We start from the raw sequence: 23,418 nt of genomic DNA, 5'->3' as shown, positions 1-23,418 counted from the left end.
GAAAGAGGATACAAAGCCGATGGCTATGTACAAACAAGCAAACAACGGAGAGCCATGGAGCTGTAGAGCTGTGGAGCTGCGGATAGAGTAGGTTGTGTTGTGTTTGTTGTCTAGTTGGGAGGTTTGCTTGTAGGAGATTAAGTGTTTTTTCTTTTCCCCCTTTTTTTCTTTTTACTTTTTTTTGCCTTTCGGTAAGCACGGGGAAGGAGATTTTCTTTAACAAAAGCCCAAGTTAAAAATAAAACAAAAACAAGTTTCAAAATAAAAAACCCGGAAGAAAAAGAAACAAAGCAATACAGACAAAGTGGTGACCTGAAGAAAGTGGTGACCTGAAAAACCCTCAATGTTTGCAAACTGTCCCCCTCCGAGTCGTGTGTTTGCATCCCCTTTACCTTCAATATCGCATCTTTACAACACAAGCTGAAGTTATGAAGAGCAAAGAGGCGATTCCCGTCCTCATTGGAGGCCACAGGAGCCCGTTGGGCTGCAGTATGATTTGCAATTTCTTGCTTGCTTGATCAGAGATGCAAGAGAGGTGGCGATGATAGGCTGTGAGGGATTCATCTCGAGACCCGACACTTCGGGTCAACCGTCCGCCAGACGCCGTGCGGACAATGGACCTATGGGCCGGGGTGCTTCCCAGCTTTCACGTCCCGGGTTGAGCCACGGCGGGGGGACAGTCGATCTGGCGCGGACATCATGGTTTCACGAACGTCTCTTCTCCAGTTTATCCCTCGAGTCGTAGCTACTGCTTCGGTCGCTTCTAACCCGACTTGAAGATTGGGATGCGGAAAATTGGTGTGGACCGTGTGACCATCAACTCGGTGCATAGATGCGTCGGTTTCCTTGGATCATCTGACCTTGAGCAAATATTGATGTTTGCCCACTTGAATCTCCGTCACGGGGTCTGTTGAAGCGCCGCCTTTCAGCGGTCAACGAAGCAGCCTCCCGCTGGTAGTGAAGCCTCCATGCATGTCTGTGTTCCTGGCTCTCATTATAAGCACTCCACGACCTCTAGTCATGCTTCTCGAGCGGGGCATCGAAAGGAAAGCGTTCCGACACGATGGGCGGGAGACGCCAGTATCCGCTTGTGAGCATGGGTTTGAAGTGGAGGTGGTGATGTTGTCATTGTTGTCCTCGTGGGACGCCGGACGCCGCAAGACTGCGGAAGAAAGAACAGGTGTCATGATGGAGAAGAGGTTGCACAGTGCAGAGTTTGGTGCAAGTGACAAGTGACGCACGAGATTTGTTAGTCCCTATAAGAAAAGATGGGGGAGGCGCAGAGCGTTTCTGGCTGGCGCCGGAGAATGCTCTCTGTTAGTTACTGTAACACAAGATCTTGCAGACTATTGCATACAACGTGGTTTCCGGCAATGCGAACATGCAGAAGCTCATGTACAGGGGCTGCTGGGGACAGCTCGGCAGGCCCGAGGGAAGTCGGTTTTTGCCCGAAACCTTGGAGCGTTCCCGTCTGGTGCTGCGGGATATGTGAAGATTTTGAAAGAGCTGCTGAACTTTGGACAGGGGAAAACATTGTCGGGAATGCTCCACTGGCGCCTCGAGCCGTTTTTGCCCGCGGGCCAGTACAGGTCATTTCTCGGAAGCCGAGCCGGCCGGGTTGTCCTTGATTTCTTTCCTATCTTTTCTTTCCTAATCCCCTTTCCCCACCCCCCTTTTTCCACTGTCTGTTTTTAGACTCCCCGAGTCCGTGCCTGGGAACCTATACTTTGCAACCCGGTGGTAGTATACGCAGTAGTCCTCCTGTCCTGCTTGACACTCCTATGCGCGACATAGAAGCAGCTGTAGGGAAAATTGGGGGCCCTGGAGGGCTGTGGGTTAAACTTTCGGACCTGCGTTTTCAGTCCCCAACAGATGAACCGTCGTCGCTCGACCCGATATGCATGGCCTCTTGGGACAATTGCAAGGCGCCGTCGCAACAAACGGACATAAACACTGCAGAAGTCAGGGCCAGCCAGCCAGATGTAACTAGGAGACTGCAATGCGGCTCGAGGTTTGCGCTTATCCCACAGCGAGGCATGCGTGAGTACTAGTCACGCGGGTATGAAGAGGAAAATGGGAGATGGGGACGCATCAATTCATAGGCCATTATCCTGGCCACCCCTAGACGCTACCCGGCGCAAAGATGTTCCCTGTTGTGAGCCACGGGCCCCGTATCTGGGCGTCTGATAATGATTTGATATTCTGCCTTCGCAATGACTATCCGCCTTGAGGCGTGATGCGACGACGAAAGGTACTTTACACAGTGTTATCATTTGTGCTGTGTTGGCAGAGGAGGGTGTTCTCTTTTCTTTCCCATTCGTCGCACGAACCACCCCCTTATTTTGACTCGGGACGGGCACGCAACCGTCCCAGTACCACGAGCTGAAGAGGCCAGCTAACCCTGGCCTTAAGGTAGATCGCTGCGCAAATCCGCCCTGGGTCCCTGGCTCTTGTGGATGAGCTCTAGCCGAGGGAAATGTGGAGAAATAGTCTATAAGGATCATCCCTTAAAGGTTGGAGCTTCTGTCAGATTTCCAAATATCCACCTACTGTCCCACATATGATAGAATTATCGAGCAGTTCCGTCTGTTTAGAACTGTTTTAGTAATGCTTAGTATGGTAACACAAGAGTCCAATCCTGGGAATCTTAGCATGTTGCGGTGCAGCTTAGGCCTGTCCACTCTGCCCAATGGTCAATTGCGGGGAGATCTAGACTCAAGGGTTTGGTGTAGGGTTCTGGGCCGCGCGCAGGGTTGAGAAAAGAAGCCGTGCGACGAGTAGTATCGTCTTAGTATTGTCAGAGAGTCGCCAACTCTCACAATAGCGTGAGCACATAGCGGCAAGCCTTGTCCCCCGGCAAAAGGAGTTATACTCCGTACGAGTGCCCCGAAGTATCGCAGCACGCAAAGTGCCAGTCTCGAGACCCGACTGGCTCTGAACCTTCCACTATCATTCGTTGGCTTCTCGAACCACGATCTGTGTGCGCGGTACACGACCGCTGATCGATCGCTCTGCAGCTCTCCTGCAGCTTCGCCGGCCCCTACTCTGTACAGAGTAAAATTCTCGGCGGCGGAAATAATTCAAGTCAGATGACCCCTGGCCCGAAAAACCAGAGTTGTAACTTGTCACTTCACAAAGCTTCCACGGTCTCGGAATAGCCGCCTGAATACTATGTGATGTATGTGGTGTATATGATGTATCAGACCGTCTCCTCACCGACGATTCGCTGCCTTAGACCCATACCGCCCCGTAGGAAAACACACTAGGAGGATTTCTGGGAGACCGGGGTTTTCGAATCCGTGGGTTTTTCGAATCAAATTAATCCTTGTGATCTGAGTGCCGGTTATCTGCGTCCGAATTCCGCACCTATCCTGATCGCCAGTGCCAAGGATCCACCCAATTGCATTCCCAGCCAGCCCAGCTTTCTTTTCTGGCCCTTGACAGCCGCAACAAACTCGCGCACATGAATAATATCGTCCCCTCCTCCAGCATCAAGTTTGAGCCATGGATCAATGACGTTCTCCATCAGAACGTTTCACAAGTAGGCAATCCAATATAGCGTTGGGGCGCCAATAGTTCGGCGGAGTGCTTACTTGCAGACGACTGCAGCAACTCAATGTCCACTTTACACACTTGTGCAGAATTCCGCAACATCACTTGAGCAATCTCCTATATCACCGGGTAGACGGAAGAGGCTAGTTTGCTGCAGCACTGCGAAGTCGTGAGAGATCTGAATATTGTTTGAAAGGTATAAAGACGCCAACACCCTCGCCAGCCTGGGGTTGGAATAAGTCTCTCGGCCATTGTCGACCCATCGAAACTCCCAAGTCGCAAACCTCAAATCGCTCTCCTGATATTACTGAATCTCGGCAAAGCGCTTCACAACAAAATCACGACAATGACGCTTCCTTCAGTTGCAAATGTCATCTTCGAGGTTCCAACTGATGAGCCTTCGATTTATTACAACCCAGCACCACCGAGCCCTGATATGGGCGTGAGAGTTGTTCCGGTACCGAGTTCTAACCCGTCTGACCCTGAAATCACATGATATTGACCAGAGACAGATGACTGGAGTGAGATGTCCCACTTGCGCTGCCAATGGGCAGGAGGTCTGGGTCATTCCTGGAAAAGCTTGCCCGTACTGTGGTACGAACTGCTAGTGGAAAGAACTAGTATGATACCGACTTTCTCGAGATATAAAACTGAAATCTGACAATTGTGCCAGGTTCCCGCACTGGGGGATTGATGAACTAGAGGAAATGAACACAAGATCCGCATCAATCCCCGATGGGCAATACAGTACCAATTCAATTCGATTGCTGGGAAGTCCATAGATTAGGGAATGGGAATCGAGGAGTCAGAGAATGTGGTGTTTCGGGCATTCTTACTTCGGAGACTCGGAGTTATGATTTTTCAAGGACTGGGAAAAGCATTTGCGGTGTGTGTCTAGCTTCAACAAGGTTAGGAGGAAAACAACTTGGAATTCAAAAGTTTTCAACTTACGCTTCTCGCGATGATCTTTCGTTGGTGGCAGAATATGGTATTGGGGATGTTCTGCCGCTAAGGGTGAGTACGCGACAGGGATCGTCAGTTCTCTTGTTTCTGATGCCGACTATGGTACTGAGATGATTGCAATCCTTGGCTGCGCAATGCAGACTGACATGATAACAAGGCGGGAAGATAGGCCAGTACAAAACCAAAGGGCAGGTTCGACATTCCTGATGCGACTCGTTTTTCCAGACTCTGGCTTCAGTATGAGTAGCTTGGCGTGATTGAGATCGCGTAGCAGAGTCGAATCACAACGACAATGACAATTACCGGCACAAGCCAGACCTTATATGCCCTCTACCCAGCCCAGCAGGAGTGCATTCAGCTGCAAGTAATCTATTTGGGCCAATGGATGTCTTACTCTCATCATGTAGAAGGAACTGGATCTAGGATAGAATACCGAGGATATATGTTGAGGAACCGAGTTGACCTCCACTAAGAGCTATTCCATAGGTAGAGATTCAACCTCACCTGACCGCGAAGTTTCCGTGCCGTCGCACAGGCACATGCCGCCAGCCTCCATGGGGTCTGGACCGAGACGGATATCTGACAGCTCAGATTGGGAAGTGCCTCCGGAGTCATCCGGTTAAGACCGAGAATTCGCATGTTAACTGACCAACAGCCTCTGGGATGTGATGTGAGAAGTAACTTGAAACATAGATTTCTGGGCACTGCTATGGTCCAGCAAAAGAATAGGAAATCATGCAGCCAACAGAGTGAAACTTCACAATGCCACAGGCCTCGTGAGCATCTAACAAGCGTGTTCCACGGCAGGAAGAGTTGGATGATCAGACACCGCAGACAAATGGCGCGTTACTCCGTGTTTAAACCTATACGTCCTGCAGAGCCTTGTCTTAAACAGTCGCGTCCAGGTATAGCGTGAACTTGTGGAAATCAATGAGTGACAAGAGAGAAAAGCGACTGTCCGACTAATATGAGATGCCCACTGGAATTTCCTTTTGTTTTAGTCTTTTTTCTGATATAAAAGAGACATGAGGTCGATGACGCTAATAAAACGCGGTTCTAGCAAGAACGTTTTTCCATTCCCCCCGGTCAAGGGGTCCAGGGGAATGATTAGTAATCGCAGTCATCCAACTACCCCCTTGCACTCCACGTAACAGAGTAATCGATTGTAATACACCGTATCTGGTACTGGAATGACAGAAGGATTGCCTTTAATAATCCTTTAGGGTTTGTTCCAAGGCCTAAAATTGAGACAAGAGCCAAAAGTTCGTGCCACATATGTCAATTCGGAATAAAAGGGGGGCGAAAAAGCCCAGTCATATCTTCCATGCGGATTTTCAATGTATCTGTAAGTATTTCATATATTCAAGTCTATCTCTCTCTACCAGCTGAAATAGAGGTTGGATTTTTCATGAAAACCCTTGGACTTTTTTCTTGCCATCCACGGATATCTTCAGGTTAACGAAAGGGGCGGGGGGGCCAAAAAGGGGCTACCAAGGGGAATCAGGGGATACTGATCTTATCACAAAGATCGACAATGCTGTGCTCCATAGAAGTTAGCATTTCTTGTGACACATTCAACAAGCTCTAGATCCTAGGGATGTGAATATATTAGATACTAAATAATGGGTGGTGCTCATTCATAAAACATACTTGAAGATACTTCTCGGAAATCCATCATTAACTGCCCCAACAACTCATTAACCTGGTCTGTTCATAGCAAGAGCCCACCACCAACAGCCATAAACGTCAATGTAGCTCCTACAAGAGCAATGTGCACCCACGCAACAGGCTTGACACCAGGAACCGCAGCACTCTTCTTGCCCGTCGGCGAGCTGCCCCCTGAACCACTACCCGTAGGGTTAGATTTAGATGTTGAAGTGGCAGTGTCAAAGAATGCCGTTGAGAAAGCCGGGCCCGCATTCCCCGTAAATTCCGCTGTCGACGTTCCAGCTATTTCAGTCCCGGCGTCAACCGAAGTTGGCAGAGCCGTAGGGTCCGCTCCGCCACCGCCGAAATTGTCCGCACTTGCCGTCTGCGTGACAGCGTTCTCGTTAGTGACAGTTGTGGCGCTGGGAATCTGGGCACCGGCGCTCTCAAATGCGATGATGTTCGATTTCGTGCTGTTGAAGACCGTCTGCGCGAGGCCAATGCGGGCGTTGTAGAGGTCGTAGACCACGTAGGCGGAGCGGAGAATCGTGTCACCAAAGAGGAGGGCTACGTCGGAACCAAGGCTGGAGGAGGGCTCGATGCCGAAGGAGCATACCGTATCGCCATTCTGCAGAGTGGGTTGGTTCCCCTCGTTGTCGTAGACTGGGTAGACGAGCTCGGAGATAGGAACTTTGATTACGGGACCGTCAGCACCGGCGAATCCGAAATCGATGGTTCCTTCTACGGATCCGGTGGAGCATACACAGAGGGCGAGCCCGGCCTCGCTGTTGAATTGTGCACCAACTACGTTGTAGATTGCTTCAGCTAGGTCGTCGGGCACATAAGTGAAAGTGGTCCCCGAATCGAGGATGACGGCTTCAGCATAGCCGGGCGGTGTCAGGGTATCACTCCCAGAAGAACTAGAGATGGTGAGAGAAGTGAAGGCAACTGTAAATGCATCTATGACCCCTGTCTGGGCGGAGGGGTACATCGCGATGTTAGCAAGATCCCCGCTGTACTTTTCGGTATCAATTCCGCCAAATAAGAGGGACCCGGTTTTTGCAGCTATACCGTTGTTAGCTATACCCAGTAAATTAGCAGATGCTTTAGATACTCACCGTAATCATCCAGCCAGAGACTGTACGCCTGGGTAGCAATAACACTCTGGTTCACCATTGTGTCGACCAAGTTAGGGTACTGAACGCTGCCACCCGCCTCCGCATTATTAAAGCCGATGCCCATTATCCCCTTGGGAATACTTGTATTCAAGGCAATGCCCATCTGAAATTGCTCTACGGTTGCACCCCCAATGCTGAAAGTATCAAGGAAAAAGTCACCAGTGGTTGAAGTTCCGTCAGCATACTGGTCCTGGAACAGACCTGGTCCATTGTCGTCGAATGTCGAGGACGAAGAGGAATCAACTACAGAAGGCGTCAACAATCCAGGTATAAGAACAAGAATAAAGCAGAAAAAATTTCCCGATGAGAGATATAAGAACAGATCAACTGACAGGTTCCAAGAGAGCAGGTGCCCTTTGTTTCACAGATTGGAGCAGATGAAGCAACTGCCCAGACATCGCTACTGCCAGTGTCGACAACCAACGAGAGCTTCTGAGGGGGTGTCCCTATCTCAACCTCTGCGAAGTACTGCGAGAAGTTGGGATTTTCCGTCAGGGTAGCCAGGGGAGTGCTGCTGCTACCTGCACGTCTTCGTAATCGCTGGGGCCCAGCCACATCGCGCCTGCCTTTGATACCGAGATGCACTGTACCAGCTGCAGCAGTTAGAGACGACAGTAGCGATGTGCAAAGCAGGACAGAAGCCAGCGGCGACCTCATTATGGCCAGATATTTCAAAGCTCTTCCTTTCCGGTGCTAGAAGCTCAAGTACGTTATCCAAGACGGATTCCTGAAGGAATAGCCCAAAATTTGAGATTAAGATGCGGGACGATGTATAGAGCGCAGGAATCCATGCAGACGTGGGAATTTGGAGGAGGAATAAGAGTGAAGATAAAGACAATGAGATTAGGCGGGGAGCTCCAGCTGAACAAAGTCCACAAGTCACTGAACTTGAGGCTTTTCAAGGCTGATCATGGCGGTCAATGGCTACTGGTCCCATAAAAGCCATGACCGGGGACTATTGATGCTCTTCCTACCGTATGGATTGAGTGGCCAATGGTGGGTGCTGTGGTTCTGATCACGGCTCATACCGAGTGCGGCTGAGCTCTAAAATAAGAAAACACAGGACCCAGATGCTGAGATTGAAACCAATAGAAAGAAGCAACGAAGCGAGAAGAGTTTATTAATATGTAAAAGTCAGCATTGCAACTTGTATGGGCGACCTGCAGGGAGACTCAGTGCGGACAAGTAGGCTCCGTTCAGCCTTGTCCGCTGTTGCGCGCAAATGAATGGACTGTTGCCCCGACGCTTTGCATATATCTGCCCCCACTCTACGTACAGCCTTTTGTACACCTACGGAGTATGCCGCGCCTTCAATTTGGCTGGATCGTTGTCGAATGTCCCATGCTGGGAGGGTATAAATTCAAGAATGTACAATTCGGGGTCTAGGGGAGGCTGAACAGAGATGTTCTTAGGTACTTCGTATTCGAGCATGTAGAGCATTAATTTAGCAGTCAGGGACTGGCGGATTTGAAAACATTAATTAAGCTTAATTAAGCCTGAGCCCTTTAGGAATAGCACGCTGACTTACAGAGTAAGTAATACTGTACGTGGCATGGTGCTCTCAGGCTACTACTTGGTCCTTGCTTTAAATAGCAACTTGCTGAATGCAGGGGTATGCAGAGCTCTCGGTTTGCCAAATAATTGCCAACCAGCGGCGGTCAAAATTTTCTCGAGAACGTCTTGGTCGATCAGGGCTCCCAATCCGGTCGCCGTTCGCCATTCATCCGTTCACCGAAGCCCTTTGATTATTGCGTCTTCAAAGCTCATGCATCTTTTCAAAGCTATGCCAAGCGCCCAAGCTTTATGGGTGGTCCCGTTGTCCAAAGCGAGCGCTAAGTGGATCCAAAGGTAAAAAGCTGGAAGTAATAGCCCGCATGCTTCTGCCCATGATCAATCTCATCCTAGTTGCTCTAAGACTCAATTATTCCACACTCAAGATCGACAATGAGTCAATGCAAAAAGTCTGGCAATTCTCCCAGACTCCGGGCTTGCTGTAAAGATAAAATATCCTTCATCTTGTGCCGCGTGGGAATAACGGAAACTGAAATGCTCACGGTATCTAGATGCAATAGCATTAGTCAAGACTAGCGTAGAGTGGGTTCGGATCGATGCGGCATGTACTCACGTGCGCATTGAATTTGATGCATGCGACGTCAGCGATGGGCGTTCCACCATCTGAAAATTGATCAACGAGTACTCAAGATCGTCCTTTGAAAACTCGCAGTGGATGTTCGAGATACGGCAGCCATTCCTCAGCTAGGCTCTGCCGAACAGCCTCAAACAAGTCGTACGCGCGATGTTCCATATACCAGCATGCGTCGCATTTCTTGAGTAGTAAACAATAATGACCCATGATGATGAGCGCCGGCGGTCTCTGCTCATTCAGGAGCCAAACGAAGGTGTCAGGAACAGTCGCAGCCCAGACTGAACTCATAGCACGTCTGCTCACAATGTCGGTCGTCTGAGAGGACGCCGCAAGCAATCGGCGAAGCCGAAATATCGCATCCGTATAAGCTTCCATGGCTTCAACAGTCGTAGAGCTTTTGACAGACGGCAAGCCGAGGAGATTATCCGACAGATATTGCAGACTTTCGTCGTCTTCAGTTGGCGGAGTTCGAGGGGGTGGTGCCGTAAAACTTGACGTCCAGTCCTCTTGTGCGATCAGAAACCTAAGAGGACCGGACATGATATGAGACCCGGCCTGTTGGAAGATGGATGCGCATCCGCGAAGACAGACGACCCAGCTTGAAAGCCCCTTATACGAAGAAGCATTTGAGAACGGGAGGAGGTGTTCCGGGGACCGAAATGATGCGTAGTTGAAGACTACCATCAGTATTGAAAATGCGAAGACCTGGTTGCAGTTCTCCGGAGTTATATTGGACATGGCTTGTCGAAAGGGTCCAAGGGCCAGATCTTGATGGTGGGCTGCTAGATAGTTGTATTTATCTTGCTGCGCCGGATCTAGATATGCAAGATGCAAAGCAGCTGTTGCCAAGATACCGTGCATAAGATAGTCGCAGCCCAAAGCTTGGAGAGGAAGCTCTTTCTCCCCAGCCTTTGCTACGGTTGCGGCTGTGGCTGTAACAAATTGGTGCCACAGTGCCATATCTTCCATGCCAAAATTCCCGACGCCTCGGGTTGGAAGGGGGAGAACAGGGGACTTGCTAACATCAGGCAAAGATCTAGAGGACGCTGCCGACGAGGGGACTGCGCCATGATCCCGAGGAGAGATACCGGCTGGGTACGGCGACGAAATGCTTAAGTGGTGAGACCACTCAGGCCTCAATACCGGTGCTGGAGCGTCTCTCTCGCGTGAGACTTGACCTGCAACGGGGTACTGGCAAGGAATTAAGCGTTTTGCACATCCGCTGCAGTGCGGCTTTTCCTCGTCACACTGGGACGATCAGCTTTGTGTTCGTCACTACGGAGGGGGAGGGTGTACCTTGACTTTTCGTCGTTTGCATTCGAAGCAGCCCTGTCGTGACTTGGTATGCGTCCGCCTGCTCCCCTTTATGGTTGGCGGCCTCTCCACCCGAGGTGCCGGGTCTTCCATTGCAGGCGAAGCAGAGTAGTCCAGGTATAGCTGTGGATTACTGAGACCCCCGTCCGAGGATGCAACCCAACACTATCGCCCACGGCGCGTCGGACGATGGAGGACTGCACGAATGCGATGCGGATAGAGCACCAATGTGAGCGATGTAAATGCGTGGGCAAGAACAGAACCTGTGGTCACATACGAAATACGAGGCTGACGACGTATCGCGTATCCGCGTGTCGCGGATCACTGGTGATATCTTTCCAGAAGCAGACTAGCGCTGCCCTCATTGCACCTCCACTTCCAGTTTCCCCCGGGCCTTGTAATCCGCACGTGATCTTACCTCTGAGACATGCAAATGCTACCTCTTCTTTTTGAGATCTCGACTATAAAAAGAAGAGAATGATTGTGAGTCAAAGTAATGCTCTTGAATAATTCCAGGATTTCATCAATGAAGGAGGAAATACCCAATTCTCGACCTCCTTGGGCTTGCGTCAGATTGACTATTCCATCTTCTCAGTTATACCGTAGAAGTCATATTGAACATTCTTGGTCAGGACCAGCCTTGGCGGTAGCTTTGAGGTCTTAGATTCTGAGATGTTTTGGTCATCAACAGACTGATCAAGCCAAGCCGCAAATCATTCTCTGTATCGTGAGATCTTGAAAGCAAGGCACAAGCCCGTGTCCCTCAAACAAAACTGAAGTGCCCTTTGCTGAGAGGCAGATCCAAACACTTTGAAGCTTTGGATCCGACTTGAATGTTGAGAAGCAGGTCAAACACCAGTTCAGCTTACTGAAATAAGCCTAGACGAGGACAAGCAAGCCTCACCACTTGGTTGAATCCAGGATGTCTAAGTCTGAGGGAAATCAAAGTATCAAAGAAACCCAGATGCGTAATTATCATCAGCCTGACTTCAGGCCGGCAGTTACCCTGCTGTCTGTCTATTACATTCGTCAGAGGGGTTAGACTTCGGATAACATCACTTTCATCTGCTGCCAAACTTATCTAAGGTACCTTAGATAACGTGAGATCTCCAACTGAGGCTTTCAGCCGATTTCTCTAGCACAAAAGGCACTCTCAACCTCACTGTCTCCCTCGGTCTCGTTCATTCCCATTCTCCAAGGCTGTTCGTGTACTGTTCTTGGAACGCATGCAGGATCCGATTCTGTGGATTAAGATTCGTCACAGGCCCATCCTGTGGGCATTGATTTGGGTGGTACTTACGCATTGAGAATGAAACTTTTATTGCTTGCTAGCTACTATGCTTTCTTGCGACTGCCTTTTGATTTTCCCTTTCTCGGTTTGACTTCGATAGTATCCGATCCAGAATCATCATTTTGTTCAACAGCTTCCTTATCAACCCCGTCCTCGCCTTCTTTCACATCGCCGCTTTCCGCAGCATCTGATCCCAACTCGCTTTTACTTTCCGGTGCTGATGTCGACTCATCATGCGTCTCCGTGATCCTTTCTTTCATTTCCTTGACTGCTTTCACGGCCTCGTCCTCCTCGCCATTGAGCGTACCACAGCCAAAACACCTCCATTTTCCTAGATCTGAAAGGGTTTTGGTTCCCGGAGGAGCTTGGCCGTTGACGAGGCGACAGTTCTGGCATATCAACACCAGGCGGTTTTTCGGCGACGTCTCATCTTCACCTAGGAGTAAATCCAGTACCCTGTCGTACCAGTGTCCGTCGAGATTCGTAGAATCACCAAGAGCGTATTGTGGAGGGGCCGGGAAAGCGTTGGGTGCAAATTCGGCTTGTGGACTGGCGAACGCGGGAGGTGGAGCGGCGTAGGGATCAAACTGTCTCCGAAACGGCTGGGGAGTTGAAGGCTGGCTTATGATCTGATTGGGTGGTGGCATATTATCAGGTCTTGGAATATTGGCAGTCGGTGGAGGGGGTCCCAGAGATGTTCTTTGTGGCTGCTTCTGTGCTTGTTTTGAACTCGTCGAAGGTGTGCTTTTCCTTTCTGGCTTGGGCTTAGGTTTGGGCGGTGCGCCCCCATACTTCTCAAGCAATTCCTGAGTAGAATCGTACTTTGTTGCCGCCTTCAGTTTCTCAATTGTCTTCGCGCGTTCTGCTCGCTGATCCTCTAGTCTCTGCGTGATGATGTCCACCCGGAGGTTATAGTATGCAGTAATCCCACTGCGAATAAGCCAGATGCTACCGGCATGTTAGAACTAGCTGATCATGTTAAATACCTGGGAACACTTACGCCAATGGGCTTCCAGCAACAGCGGTATATTCCAAGGCAGTCCAGTTCCGCCAGCCCACCACCAGAAACAGAATGATGAAGCAAAGAAGGTAGGCGAAGCTGCTGTAGAGAGTCCACAATGCCTTTAGACGACGCCCTCGCTGCTGTAGAGAGCTGAGCTGGGTCTGCGACTTTGATATCTTGGCTGCCAACGCAGACAAGGCCTTTTCGAATGAGGCTGGGGAGTTGTCCTCGCCCTGGGAATGTTAGGAGTGACAGCAGAAGAGGTCTAGATTATACATACCTTGAAAGGCCAAAGGGATACCATATTGGGTTGCCCTTGTGCTCTATGCCTGGTCAACTTTTCATATTGTCGTAATACTAAGTAGTTGTACTGATCTGTGAAGTATACAATTCCTATGAGGTAAGGTATACAATTCCGTGAGCTCCAGGGGAGCAGTTCCAGGGATGCAAAAGCTCCCCGGCCACCGTAGAAGTTTCCGACTCAACGTATCGACCAGTCTCAGCCCTCCAGCAAGGATTCCACCAACTTTTTATTTCCTGGAGAGAAATACGATCATCCGGATCGCAGGAATGGTAGTTTTTCATTGACGGACTTCTGGTCCAGAGCTCTGTATCAAATTCATAAGGAGACGCGGTTACGATGTTCCAGGTAAGTCCCAATCCCAACATGACAGCCTCGTTGATCAGTGGCTGACCTGTCCCAAAGCGACTCAAGGGCGCAATAGACTCCCGAATTGCTGAAGAACAAGCCCGTCAAAGAAACAGCGTGTCACCGGTATCACGGTCCAATTCTACAAGATCTATCTCGCGATCCGATCAAAACGAGAACTCGTCCAGGCCGCCGCGGAGACAGAGACCGAGGGAGGAGGATGGCGCGAATCCGAGAAGTCCTGATCCCACAGAATTCGAGAACGCTTTCGTTATAGAGGACGAATCGGAGGAGGCTTCGAGGAGTAGAACACCTTCTATAATGGGCGAGAGAACTGCGATGGGGGAAAGCAATGTGACCACAGCCGCTGGGACTACAGATGGGGGGCAGAAAGGGGGGGAGAGGGCGGACTCCATGCCTCGACCCTCCAATGAACTGCCGGCAGATGTTCGCGCGAAGTTACGAAAGCTGGAGACATTAGAATCCAAGTATAAGGGTGTGTTGTTACTCAAACGGGCAATCCTGCCTGGCTAATTTTCTTTCAGAGCTTCTGCGATCCTACCGTATTGCACACGGCCGCGCCATAGCAGTTGAGCCATTCGAGAAGGTCCTCAAAGAACATACACCCGTCAGTGGCATTAACGATCCAGGCGCATTGGTGGAATACCTCAATCAACTGAATCTAAAGGGGGATATGGTGATGGACGAACTGAAGCGCGTGTCAGCCGAGCGAGATAGCTACAAGAAGAAGTTTGAAGAGGCGGAGAAACAGACTGTGTCTGCTCGGGAAGAATTGGCATCACTGCAGGCAGCAACAACAGAGGAAAGTGTAGCTACGAACGAGAAAGCTGACACGGGTAGTGTGGACACAACATCGCCATCTGTCAAGTCTCCCGTATCATCAGTCATGGGAATATTTTCGCCAAAGCAGAAACCACAATCAACTCTCGAGACGACAGAAAACGAGGAATTCTTCTCCTATGATGATGAGATACCAAAATTGCAAACAGAACTCAAGGAGAAGACAGCTGAAGCTGAGGATCTCAAGTCGAAGGTTTCTACTTTGGAAAATGATTTATCTGTGGCTCAAGAAACAAGCTCCAGATTAGTTAGCGACCTGGAGAAAGCTACACGTGAGTTGAGCGAGTCAAAAGAGGCTGCAGCCGCTGGTCAAGCTCTCCAGGAACAAATAAACGCCCAAACAGAAGAGATTCAAACCCTGAAAGACAAGCTACAGGCTACAGAATCACAGATCGCTGCCCTCGAATCTGATCTGGAAAGGCAAAAGAAGGAAGCTGACGAGAAGGTCGTTACTCTGGAGACAGAACATGCTACGCAGAAGAAGACCGTCGAGGATGAGCTCGAATCACTGAAGAAGGATCACCAAATATTGGAGACAGTCAAAGAGAAACTCGATGCTCAGATCAAGGATTTGGAAGAATCGAAAGCCGCCGACAGCAAACGGCTTGAAGAAATGTCGAAGACTGTCGACTCGTTACATCATCATATCGAAGCTACAGTCCACGAGATTGATCAAATGCCAAAGGCTTCGCAGGCTACCGAGACGGCGGCAGCACCTCCCCCCTCAGGAGCTGCCAAAAAGAAGAACAAGAAAAAGAAGAAGGGAGGCAATGCGGCAACGGCCTCGGTGGATATTCCAGCTCAGTCGACAGAAAAAGTAGCTGAATCGGTAGTCTCGACAGCGCCAGCAACAAATGATCTGCAAAGCGAGATAATCAAACTAAAGGCTGAGATCACTGAAAAGGATGCACAGATTGCCAAGCTCCAAACCAAGAGAAAGACGGAAGAGGATCTACGGGAGGAGCTTGAGAATATGCAAGAGAATCTCATCAACATCGGCCAGGAGCATGTGGAAGCCAAGGACAAGATCAAAGAACTCGAAGCCGAGAAAACTACACTCCAAGAACGAATCGCCAAGTTGGAAGAGGAGGTCGAGGGCTACAAAGATCAATCGAAGGCGTCCGAAAAGATCGATGCTGAACTCAAGGCCTTAACTGCAGAGTATGAAGATCTCAAGTCCAAGTCAGCCACCTTGCAAACGGATCTTGGAGCTGCCCAGCAGTTAGCTACATCACGTTACAAGGACCTCACGAATCTACGCGACGTGTTGCAAAAAGCCCAGCCGGAGCTCAAGAGCCTTCGCGCGGAAAACGAAAGTCTAAAAGCTACCAAGAACGAGCTGGCAGCGCGCACCTCTGAATTGAAACGATTAGAGGCCCGAGAGAAAGATCTGAAGGCCGACATAGCCAGCTTCAAGAAGCAGGCCACAGACAGGGAGAATGAGGTTAGGATGTTGAACGAGAAGCTGACGCAGGAGACGAATGGTCGGGTTCGATTCGAAGAGCAAACCCGTGTGGCACAGCGTGATCTGAGGAAGTCCGAGGCCGAGAAGATTCAACTCGCGGCTTCGGGGGAGAAGACCGCGGCGGAACTGGCCAAGGTCCAAGAAGAAGCGGCAAGGTTGCGGACGAGGGTCAGAGACCTGGAGGATCAGGTATCGAAGCTTACCACGGAGACCAAGGGGCTCCGCGAGGAAATTGAGCTCCGGGGATCACAGTACAACAATGCGCAAGGGTTGCTTGGTAGCATGAGAGATCAGACCGCTGAGATGGCGATGCAGCTGAAGGAAGCAAAAGAGCAAGCCGAAAGTCTCGAAGAGGAACTCGGGGAGGTGCAGAGACTACTAAGTGAACGTACCCGGGAAGGGGAGACGATGCGACGTCTCCTCGCCGATGTGGACGACCGAGCTGATGCCAAGGTGCGTGAGATGCGAGAACGGATGGAAACGGCCATCGAGGAACGCGATCGCGCAGAAGACGAAGCAAGCACCAACGCACGGCGCCGTGCTCGCGAAGTGGAGGAGCTGAAGACCAAAATCCGGGACTTTGAACGAGATCTCAAGCGCGCCACGGACGATCGAGACGAGCTTCTCCAGTCGGAGAAAGAGTGGAAGCGGCGACGCGACGAGCTGGAAGGCGTCTCTGAGAGGGCATCGCAAGAAGTCAACGAGATCCGCTCGGCGATGGGCGAGCTTCGTTCGGCCCTCGATGGCAGCGAGAAGCAGGTCCGGGATGCGGAAAAGCAACGCACGAACCTGCGAAAGCTCCTGGACGACGCCAACCAGCGGTACGAGAAGCTGCAGAAAGAGTACAAAGCGCTCCAAGCCAAGCAGATCCGGCTCCACGACGTGCCGTCGCGCGGCTCGCTGGATTCTGGGCGGACGGGCAGCCCGGGGCCGGCGAATGGCGGCGCAGTGGGGCCGGGGAAGATGGATTATGTATACCTCAAGACCATCCTGCTGCAGTTCCTGGAGCAGCGGGATAAGAAGCGGCAGGCGGATCTAGTGAACACGGTGCTTGGCCAGCTGCTCCATTTCGACAAGTGAGTTTTTTTTCTTCCATCCCCTTTTCATGCATGACATGTTTCTCTAACCCCCATGGCAGAAAGGATCAGGAGAAGTGGATCGCGGCCATCTCGGCCAGGTGAGCTTGAACGCCTCGAATCGAAGGGGGATGGCGATGGCGATGGCGATGGCGCGGCTATCTTGTATTTCTATGCTGGAGGGAGGCTGAGACAGCGGGCGGTCGGATGGATCACGCATGCATAGGGAATCGTCGGGCGCGCTGCGCATCCCTCTTGTACGCTACAGTATCATACATACATTTCCCACATGTATTCACGACATATTTTCTTGATTCTGCTCTCCCCCTTTTTTGATCAAAGGAAATATACGTGATGATGATGATGGCACGTCCAAGGAACCCTTTTTTTCGCATGCGATGATGAAACTCGTAGTCTAGTCACCATTCCGCTCTCTATCTATACCGTCTTCTATTCTCCTTCCCCCTGTATTTCACATTTCTCTCATCTCCTTCCTTACCTACCTACCGCACCTCCCTCCCTCTCGTACGTAGGTAGATAGGTAGGCAACCTCAAAAGCCCAAGAAAATCAAAAGAAAAAAAAAATCACCCCGAGCAAGAAGATATCTACAGTAACTAGGTAGCTAGTTGCGGACGGACAGACAGGGGTTTATGCAGCTCCAAGGCGTGGGAAAGGAGAAGGGAACGGGGTTTGGAGTTGAGGAGAGAGATGTTGGTTTTATGGTATAGATATAGATAGATATATGTGTGTGTGTGCGGATGGATTGGATAAAAGAAAAAGAAATAAAAAGGAGGGGGTTTATGAGGAGAGGGAAGTGAAGGTGAGGTTTGCGTGTAGATTGTATAGATGAAATGATGTGGTATGGACATGGACGAACAGTAAGTACAGTAAGTACAGTCAGTAAATCCCTCAGCGCGGGACTTTATCGATCGGATGGAGGGGTTGGTGGGGTTCGGGAGGTTGGTTGGTTGGGGGAGAGAGAGAGATCATCAGGGATGGAATGGATTTGCTGGGAGGAATTTTGGATGTAGATTATTCTGGAGGTTAGTTGATGGGATTATTGGGATTATGAATGTTGATGGTGTTGATGGGAGGGTTTTGTTTCTGTTGATGTTGTTGTCATGGCGGTGGAGCAACTTGTTTTCTCTGGCGTCTGGGGCCTTAGGGCATCACGTTCTCGCGCACGAGGAGAGGGGAGAGGAGGGGAGGGGAGGGTGAGGGGAGAGCGATGATGGGATATAATATTATAACCAGGGATATATTAGAGAGAGAGAAGAAAGATTAGATGATTATATATCCGGTTTAGATCCCGTAGAGTAAGGTAAATAGAATAAACAGATATCAAGGCAGAGAATATGGATTAGATAGAGAGACACAAGAGTTATAAAGATACGTTGATTGATACCTTAAATATCTACACTCTAAACTCTATCCCGCCCAGCCCAACGCACGTCGAACCTGGAAACCTGAAATCCAATCCCTCCAATCCATCTCATCCATTCACAATTGCCATTCCCTCCGCCGCGCTCTTTTCTTCCTCTCTTCGCACCATTGAAAGCTTGCGCCGAAAGAGAGAGAGACATTCCGTCTTCTCCGTTTCATCGACTCGACTCGACTCCCCCCCCGTTCACAACCCCGTCCATCTTGCAACTCGACTGCTGCTGCGAATACATCGCCCCTCTCCGTCGCTACTCCAGAGACCTCGCCACATCCTGTGTGTGCATCTCTCTCTCGCTGTTCCCGCCGTGTTGATGCGGACGCTGATCTGATCTGATCGCTGATCGCATCGATTCAGCCCGCCGTGTCGACCGCCCAGCTCTGACAGAGCGCCCGCCGCCGTCGTCATACATCGTCCCTCATCCCTCACTCATCCCTCAACCCACAACCCCACGATCCTATCGTCGGCCTCGTCGTCGTCTTCTGCCTCTGCTTCCTCCCCTCTCCCTCCTCCCTCAGCCTCGCGGATCATGAATGGTTCTCACATCAAGCAAGCGGCGATCCAGAAGGCTAAGCAGGTCGCCAACGTTTCCAATGGAAATGCGAGCAAGAAGAGAAAGAAGGAGTTGAAGCCCATCATCACCACCGAGGGCCAGGAGGCCGATCCCTCCTCCAACCCGCTGTCCGATACGGCCAACAGTACTGCAGCGTGAGTTCTATTTTTCTACTTTTTTTTTTCTTTTCTTTTTCTTCTTCTTCTTCTTCTACTGTGCTGTCGCTGCGCGTGCTGTGCACAGTGCACCTATCTAATCTATCTATCTCTGCTCCCCAGAGATGCCCTGTGCCCCCCCCCTGCACAATCTCCTCCCTCACCCTCCATCTCCATCCCCCTCTCATCATGTCCTCGCTGCTACGGGATCTGCTCAGTCCTAACCATCGTTCTCACAGGCCCGGCGGCGCATCATCCAAGAGCAGTACGGCAAACCGGTCGCCCTCGTCTAGCTCATCGCGCGAGGACGCCGCCGAGACGACCGCTGACGAAGAGGACTCGGAGGATTACTGCAAGGGCGGCTACCACCCCGTGACGGTGGGCGAGCAGTTCAAGGATGGCAAGTACACAGTGGTGCGCAAGCTGGGCTGGGGTCACTTTAGCACGGTGTGGCTATCCAAGGACAATGTCACCAAGAAGCACGTCGCGTTAAAGGTCGTGCGCTCAGCAGCGCATTACACTGAGACGGCCATCGACGAGATCAAGCTGCTCAACCGTATTGTGCAGGCCAAGCCCGACCACCCAGGCAGAAAGCACGTCGTGAGCCTCCTGGATTCCTTTGAGCACAAGGGGCCGAACGGCACGCATGTGTGCATGGTGTTTGAGGTCCTAGGCGAGAACCTCCTGGGCCTGATCAAACGCTGGAACCACCGCGGCATCCCCATGGCACTCGTCAAGCAGATCACGAAGCAGGTCCTCCTGGGGCTGGACTACCTCCATCGGGAGTGCGGCATCATCCACACGGATCTCAAGCCGGAGAACGTGCTGATCGAGATTGGCGACGTCGAGCAGATCGTGAAGAAGTTTGTTAAGGAGGAGGTCCCCGACAAGGAAGACAATCGGAATGGGAGGCGGCGCCGCCGGACCCTGATCACAGGCTCGCAGCCACTGCCGTCCCCGCTCAACGCTAGCTTCAACCATTCGGATCTGGGGAGGTTTCCAGGGAGCCACACGAGTCTGAATCAGATGCTGCAAGGTAATGAATCCCCTGCCCACGATGGCACCCCTTCTTCTTTGGGGCCCGTCGTAATGAGTGGTGCTATAGGCGGTTCGAAATCACAAGAACACAGTCTGAAGGCGGACAAGGAGGACGAGGAGCAGCAGCAGCAGCGGGAGAAGTCAGCGTACGCCTCTCTCTTCCGAGATCTGTTATGAGTTGTGCAATTGCTAACTAGGGATGGCAGGGATCTCCTGAGCCGTGAAGTGTCGGGCATCTCCCTGGACCAGTCGTCGAGCGAGAAGAAGAAGGCCGAGGATGCGGGGGCGTTCGATATGATATCGGTCAAGATAGCGGATCTGGGGAATGCGTGTTGGACGGGTCACCACTTCACGAATGATATCCAGACGAGACAGTACCGGTCGCCGGAAGTGATCTTGGGAGCGAAGTGGGGAGCGAGTACAGATGTTTGGAGTATGGCTGCTATGGTGTGTTTATTTTGCTTCTTTGCTTCTTTGCTTCTATACTCCTCTGCCTCTATACTGCTACTCTGCCTCTATACCCAGCTAACCCCCCACAGGTCTTCGAGCTCATCACAGGCGACTACCTCTTCGACCCCCAATCAGGCACCAAATACGGCAAAGACGACGACCACATCGCGCAAATCATCGAACTGCTCGGCCCATTCCCCAAATCGCTCTGCCTCTCAGGAAAATGGAGCCAAGAGATCTTCAACCGCAAAGGCGAGCTGCGCAACATCCACCGGCTGCGTCACTGGGCGCTCCCGGACGTCCTACGGGAGAAATACCACTTCGACGCCCGCGAAGCGCAGCGTGTTGCGGATTTCTTGACCCCGATGCTGGAACTCGTCCCGGAGAAGAGGGCTAATGCCGGGGGGATGGCGGGCCATGAGTGGTTGGCTGATACGATTGGGATGCAGGATGTTAGGATTGAAGGACTGGAGGTGGGGAGTAGAGGGGAGGGTATTGAGGGCTGGGCGTGTGAGGCGAAGAAGAGGTGATTTGGTGGTTTTTTTTTTTTGTATTACACGTCTGCGGGGATGGGATGATGGGATGAAGGATGGATGAAAGGATGGATGAAAGGATGGATGAAGGGATGGATGGGATGCGAATAGATAACATACATACAATTGATGAATGAATAAGATAAGATAGGTAGCGCATAGTGAAACTAGTAGTGGCCATAACTGGAATGGAATGGAATGGATATCATTCAATCAATCAATCAATCAATCAATCAATCATCAATTATTCAACACCTACTTTACCTTATCTAGCTTGAGCTTGAGTTTGAGGATAGAGATATTTGTTTGCTTTTAAAAGTCGGGTATGAAAGAAATATTATATAAAGACATATACATATATACGTACATGTACCAATCGATGATGCTATTTTGTTTTGTGGATATTCATATCCTACCTATCCTACCTATCCATCCTATCCCCTCCCATCCCCTCCCCTCCCATCCCATCCCTTAAAACACCAAACACCAGCCCAGACCTTTTCAACCCTCAAACAAATCAAAAAAAAGAGGGAGGGCAAAATCTAAAACGTCCTCTCCCCTTTACTAGGGCTTCTCCTGCCTCTACTCGTGCTTCTCCTTCTTTTACTCGGACTCCTCATCATCGGGGTCTGACTCGGCATGATCTGCGGGAAGGGCGTGTTCGAGTAGAGATCGTAGGTTTGTGTGTGCATGGGCGTCTGAGGTGGTGGAGGGGCGGCGGTCCATTGGTAGGGCGCGGCGGCTGAGGGAGGAGGGGGGAAGTAGGGTTGCGATGGGTGGTGGGGATGGGATTTGGATCGGAACATGCCGAAGGCGAGGTTGTTGACGAGGATGCAGACGGTGACGATGAGGACGACGAAGATCTGAGGGGATGTTAGATGGGTTGTTAAGAGGGGATGTTAGGGGTTGTCAAGAGGGAATGTCAAAGGTTAGAGACAAAAAGAACATACCATGGCTTTGTAGCTGATCGGCTCGATGAAGCTGTTGAAGATCTGGGCAAACGTGTGCGCGCTGATCTTGGCCCGTCCGACAGAATTAGGATCCCGGTTCATGCAATGCTCCCAGTTCTCACACACAGCTTCGAGCGCCGGTGGCCGGTTGGGTTTCGCGCACCCGTTGTCAACGTAGTCGCGAGCGCACTTGGCCATCTCGGCCACGACCGCTGCCGTCGCTTCTTCCGACGCCTTATCCACGTCGCCCTTGATCGTCGACCAGAAGGTCCAGACGCCGAAGATAGCGAGGCCAACGAAGAAGAAATTCAGCGTGAGTTGGGCGTAGAATGAGAGCACGTTGGGAAGGTTGGGATGCGATTCGATCCCTGTCAACAGTTGCGCGAGCCATCCTTGAGCTTTCTCGTCCGTCGCCTTCTGCTCGCGACTCTTGGGTCTGGAATCCTCCTCTGAGTCCGAGTCGGAGCCTCGTAGTCCTACGAGCGCCGCGTGGTCCCTCTCGACCCGTTTGCGCTTCCGTACTTTGTGTGCGATGGAGCTCCCGAATCTGCTCCGTCGCTGCTCGGCTCTTCCTGGACTGTAGCCAGTGAATGAGGCCCCGTACCGGCCAAAGATGGGCTGCTTCTCGGAATTCGCACTCGTAAAGGCCGTCATGGCTCTCGAGGACTTGGGCTCGGGGGTATCCTCTGCATCTGCGTTGTCCGCTGGGGAAGATTCAGCACCCGAGACTTCGGAGAAGAGGTCTTGGTCGAAGGGTTTTCGCGGGGTGGTAAAGGATGGGTTTCGGAATGGAGGCGCTGGGTTAGAAGAGGCAGTTATGAAGGAGCTCTGGGGGCGCGATTCGAATCCTCCTGCAGACAGTTAATTTGTTTTCTTTTCAAGATGCTGCCCAGAACCTACGCTTTGGTGTTTGGGTCATAAATGGAGAGTTGGGATCAGTTGGACCTTGAGTCTGCCATTCCCAGTCCATGGGACTCTCAGTAGACCGCTTCTGCGAATTATTGAACATTTTGGAATACGTGGGAAAGAGAGCGCTTGGAACGACGTCTGGAGAAAGCATAAATGCGAAGTAAACAAACATTAAAGAAGATGCGTTCTGCCTCAGGCCAAACCCGCTAGCTCCCGCATTCGAAATATCAAGCTCCAGCGACAACT

The 23,418-nt window shown here is 51.1% G+C and overlaps 10 protein-coding genes across 10 annotated transcripts; 3 read left to right on the top strand and 7 right to left on the bottom strand.

Annotated features, from left to right (window-relative positions):
• Window positions 1-25: 25 nt before the first annotated feature.
• On the bottom strand, window positions 26-825 carry M430DRAFT_253777 (hypothetical protein). The gene has a single exon (XM_024865238.1). The coding sequence runs from the start codon at window positions 381-383 to the stop codon at window positions 138-140; it is 246 nt and encodes an 81-aa protein (XP_024719474.1). The 5' UTR covers window positions 384-825; the 3' UTR covers window positions 26-137.
• A 1,037-nt stretch (window positions 826-1,862) lies between these two features.
• On the bottom strand, window positions 1,863-2,924 carry M430DRAFT_253795 (hypothetical protein). The gene has a single exon (XM_024865239.1). It carries the CDS (start codon window positions 2,502-2,504, stop codon window positions 2,097-2,099), a length of 408 nt encoding a protein of 135 aa, XP_024719473.1. The 5' UTR covers window positions 2,505-2,924; the 3' UTR covers window positions 1,863-2,096.
• A 551-nt stretch (window positions 2,925-3,475) lies between these two features.
• M430DRAFT_35733 (hypothetical protein) lies at window positions 3,476-4,483 on the top strand. Its single transcript, XM_024866800.1, has 3 exons — window positions 3,476-4,009; window positions 4,065-4,172; window positions 4,226-4,483. Exons 1-2 carry the CDS (start codon window positions 3,899-3,901, stop codon window positions 4,158-4,160), a joined length of 207 nt encoding a protein of 68 aa, XP_024719472.1. The 5' UTR covers window positions 3,476-3,898; the 3' UTR covers window positions 4,161-4,172; window positions 4,226-4,483.
• A 1,743-nt stretch (window positions 4,484-6,226) lies between these two features.
• Window positions 6,227-7,997, bottom strand: M430DRAFT_20189 (hypothetical protein; the record flags this gene model as incomplete). The annotated part of the gene is made up of 3 exons (XM_024864244.1): window positions 6,227-7,227; window positions 7,281-7,583; window positions 7,673-7,997. The coding sequence occupies 3 exons, from the start codon at window positions 7,995-7,997 to the stop codon at window positions 6,227-6,229; spliced, it is 1,629 nt and encodes a 542-aa protein (XP_024719471.1).
• A 1,334-nt stretch (window positions 7,998-9,331) lies between these two features.
• M430DRAFT_253747 (hypothetical protein) lies at window positions 9,332-10,981 on the bottom strand. Its single transcript, XM_024865236.1, has 3 exons — window positions 10,783-10,981; window positions 9,466-10,734; window positions 9,332-9,399 (listed from the first exon to the last, which is right to left on the bottom strand). The coding sequence occupies exons 1-2, from the start codon at window positions 10,891-10,893 to the stop codon at window positions 9,538-9,540; spliced, it is 1,308 nt and encodes a 435-aa protein (XP_024719470.1). The 5' UTR covers window positions 10,894-10,981; the 3' UTR covers window positions 9,332-9,399; window positions 9,466-9,537.
• Window positions 10,982-12,267: 1,286 nt separating this feature from the next.
• Window positions 12,268-13,398, bottom strand: M430DRAFT_79296 (hypothetical protein; the record flags this gene model as incomplete). The annotated part of the gene is made up of 3 exons (XM_024869584.1): window positions 12,268-13,039; window positions 13,092-13,327; window positions 13,375-13,398. Coding segments are annotated over 3 exons (1,032 nt in total), but the record flags the coding sequence as incomplete, so codon positions are not given.
• A 400-nt stretch (window positions 13,399-13,798) lies between these two features.
• On the bottom strand, window positions 13,799-14,263 carry M430DRAFT_253728 (hypothetical protein). Its single transcript, XM_024865235.1, has one exon. The coding sequence runs from the start codon at window positions 14,157-14,159 to the stop codon at window positions 13,911-13,913; it is 249 nt and encodes an 82-aa protein (XP_024719468.1). The 5' UTR covers window positions 14,160-14,263; the 3' UTR covers window positions 13,799-13,910.
• A 1,881-nt stretch (window positions 14,264-16,144) lies between these two features.
• Window positions 16,145-17,608, top strand: M430DRAFT_35726 (hypothetical protein). The gene is made up of 2 exons (XM_024866799.1): window positions 16,145-17,145; window positions 17,208-17,608. Exons 1-2 carry the CDS (start codon window positions 16,478-16,480, stop codon window positions 17,248-17,250), a joined length of 711 nt encoding a protein of 236 aa, XP_024719467.1. The 5' UTR covers window positions 16,145-16,477; the 3' UTR covers window positions 17,251-17,608.
• A 1,505-nt stretch (window positions 17,609-19,113) lies between these two features.
• M430DRAFT_28907 (hypothetical protein) lies at window positions 19,114-21,310 on the top strand (the record flags this gene model as incomplete). Its single annotated transcript, XM_024865831.1, has 4 exons — window positions 19,114-19,292; window positions 19,511-20,476; window positions 20,537-20,777; window positions 20,870-21,310. 4 exons carry the CDS (start codon window positions 19,114-19,116, stop codon window positions 21,308-21,310), a joined length of 1,827 nt encoding a protein of 608 aa, XP_024719466.1.
• A 365-nt stretch (window positions 21,311-21,675) lies between these two features.
• Window positions 21,676-23,299, bottom strand: M430DRAFT_123361 (hypothetical protein). Its single transcript, XM_024861878.1, has 3 exons — window positions 23,164-23,299; window positions 22,264-23,114; window positions 21,676-22,176 (listed from the first exon to the last, which is right to left on the bottom strand). The coding sequence occupies exons 1-3, from the start codon at window positions 23,270-23,272 to the stop codon at window positions 21,856-21,858; spliced, it is 1,281 nt and encodes a 426-aa protein (XP_024719465.1). The 5' UTR covers window positions 23,273-23,299; the 3' UTR covers window positions 21,676-21,855.
• Window positions 23,300-23,418: the final 119 nt, after the last annotated feature.

This window comes from Amorphotheca resinae (genome assembly GCF_003019875.1).
Source record: "Amorphotheca resinae ATCC 22711 unplaced genomic scaffold M430scaffold_8, whole genome shotgun sequence".
Classification (NCBI taxonomy): Eukaryota; Fungi; Ascomycota; class Leotiomycetes; order Helotiales; family Amorphothecaceae; genus Amorphotheca; species Amorphotheca resinae.
This window is presented reverse-complemented; position numbering and strand designations above follow the sequence as displayed.

Excerpts from the sequence above, each read along its gene's own strand:
- M430DRAFT_253747 (XM_024865236.1), bottom strand. The coding sequence starts at position 10,893 with ATGGAAGACCCGGCACCTCGGGTGGAGAGGCCGCCAACCATAAAGGGG. Across the intron at positions 10,735-10,782 it reads GCAAACGACGAAAAGTCAAG|TGTGACGAGGAAAAGCCGCA; the intron begins GTACACCCTCCC and ends TGATCGTCCCAG.
- M430DRAFT_253728 (XM_024865235.1), bottom strand. The coding sequence starts at position 14,159 with ATGGAGTCCGCCCTCTCCCCCCCTTTCTGCCCCCCATCTGTAGTCCCA.
- M430DRAFT_35726 (XM_024866799.1), top strand. The coding sequence starts at position 16,478 with ATGCGACGTCTCCTCGCCGATGTGGACGACCGAGCTGATGCCAAGGTG. Across the intron at positions 17,146-17,207 it reads CAGCTGCTCCATTTCGACAA|AAAGGATCAGGAGAAGTGGA; the intron begins GTGAGTTTTTTT and ends CCCCCATGGCAG.
- M430DRAFT_35733 (XM_024866800.1), top strand. The coding sequence starts at position 3,899 with ATGACGCTTCCTTCAGTTGCAAATGTCATCTTCGAGGTTCCAACTGAT. Across the intron at positions 4,010-4,064 it reads TGGGCGTGAGAGTTGTTCCG|ATGACTGGAGTGAGATGTCC; the intron begins GTACCGAGTTCT and ends GACCAGAGACAG.
- M430DRAFT_253777 (XM_024865238.1), bottom strand. The coding sequence starts at position 383 with ATGCAAACACACGACTCGGAGGGGGACAGTTTGCAAACATTGAGGGTT.
- M430DRAFT_253795 (XM_024865239.1), bottom strand. The coding sequence starts at position 2,504 with ATGATCCTTATAGACTATTTCTCCACATTTCCCTCGGCTAGAGCTCAT.
- M430DRAFT_123361 (XM_024861878.1), bottom strand. The coding sequence starts at position 23,272 with ATGTTCAATAATTCGCAGAAGCGGTCTACTGAGAGTCCCATGGACTGG. Across the intron at positions 23,115-23,163 it reads TATGACCCAAACACCAAAGC|GAGGATTCGAATCGCGCCCC; the intron begins GTAGGTTCTGGG and ends AACTGTCTGCAG. Across the intron at positions 22,177-22,263 it reads CGATCAGCTACAAAGCCATG|ATCTTCGTCGTCCTCATCGT; the intron begins GTATGTTCTTTT and ends ACATCCCCTCAG.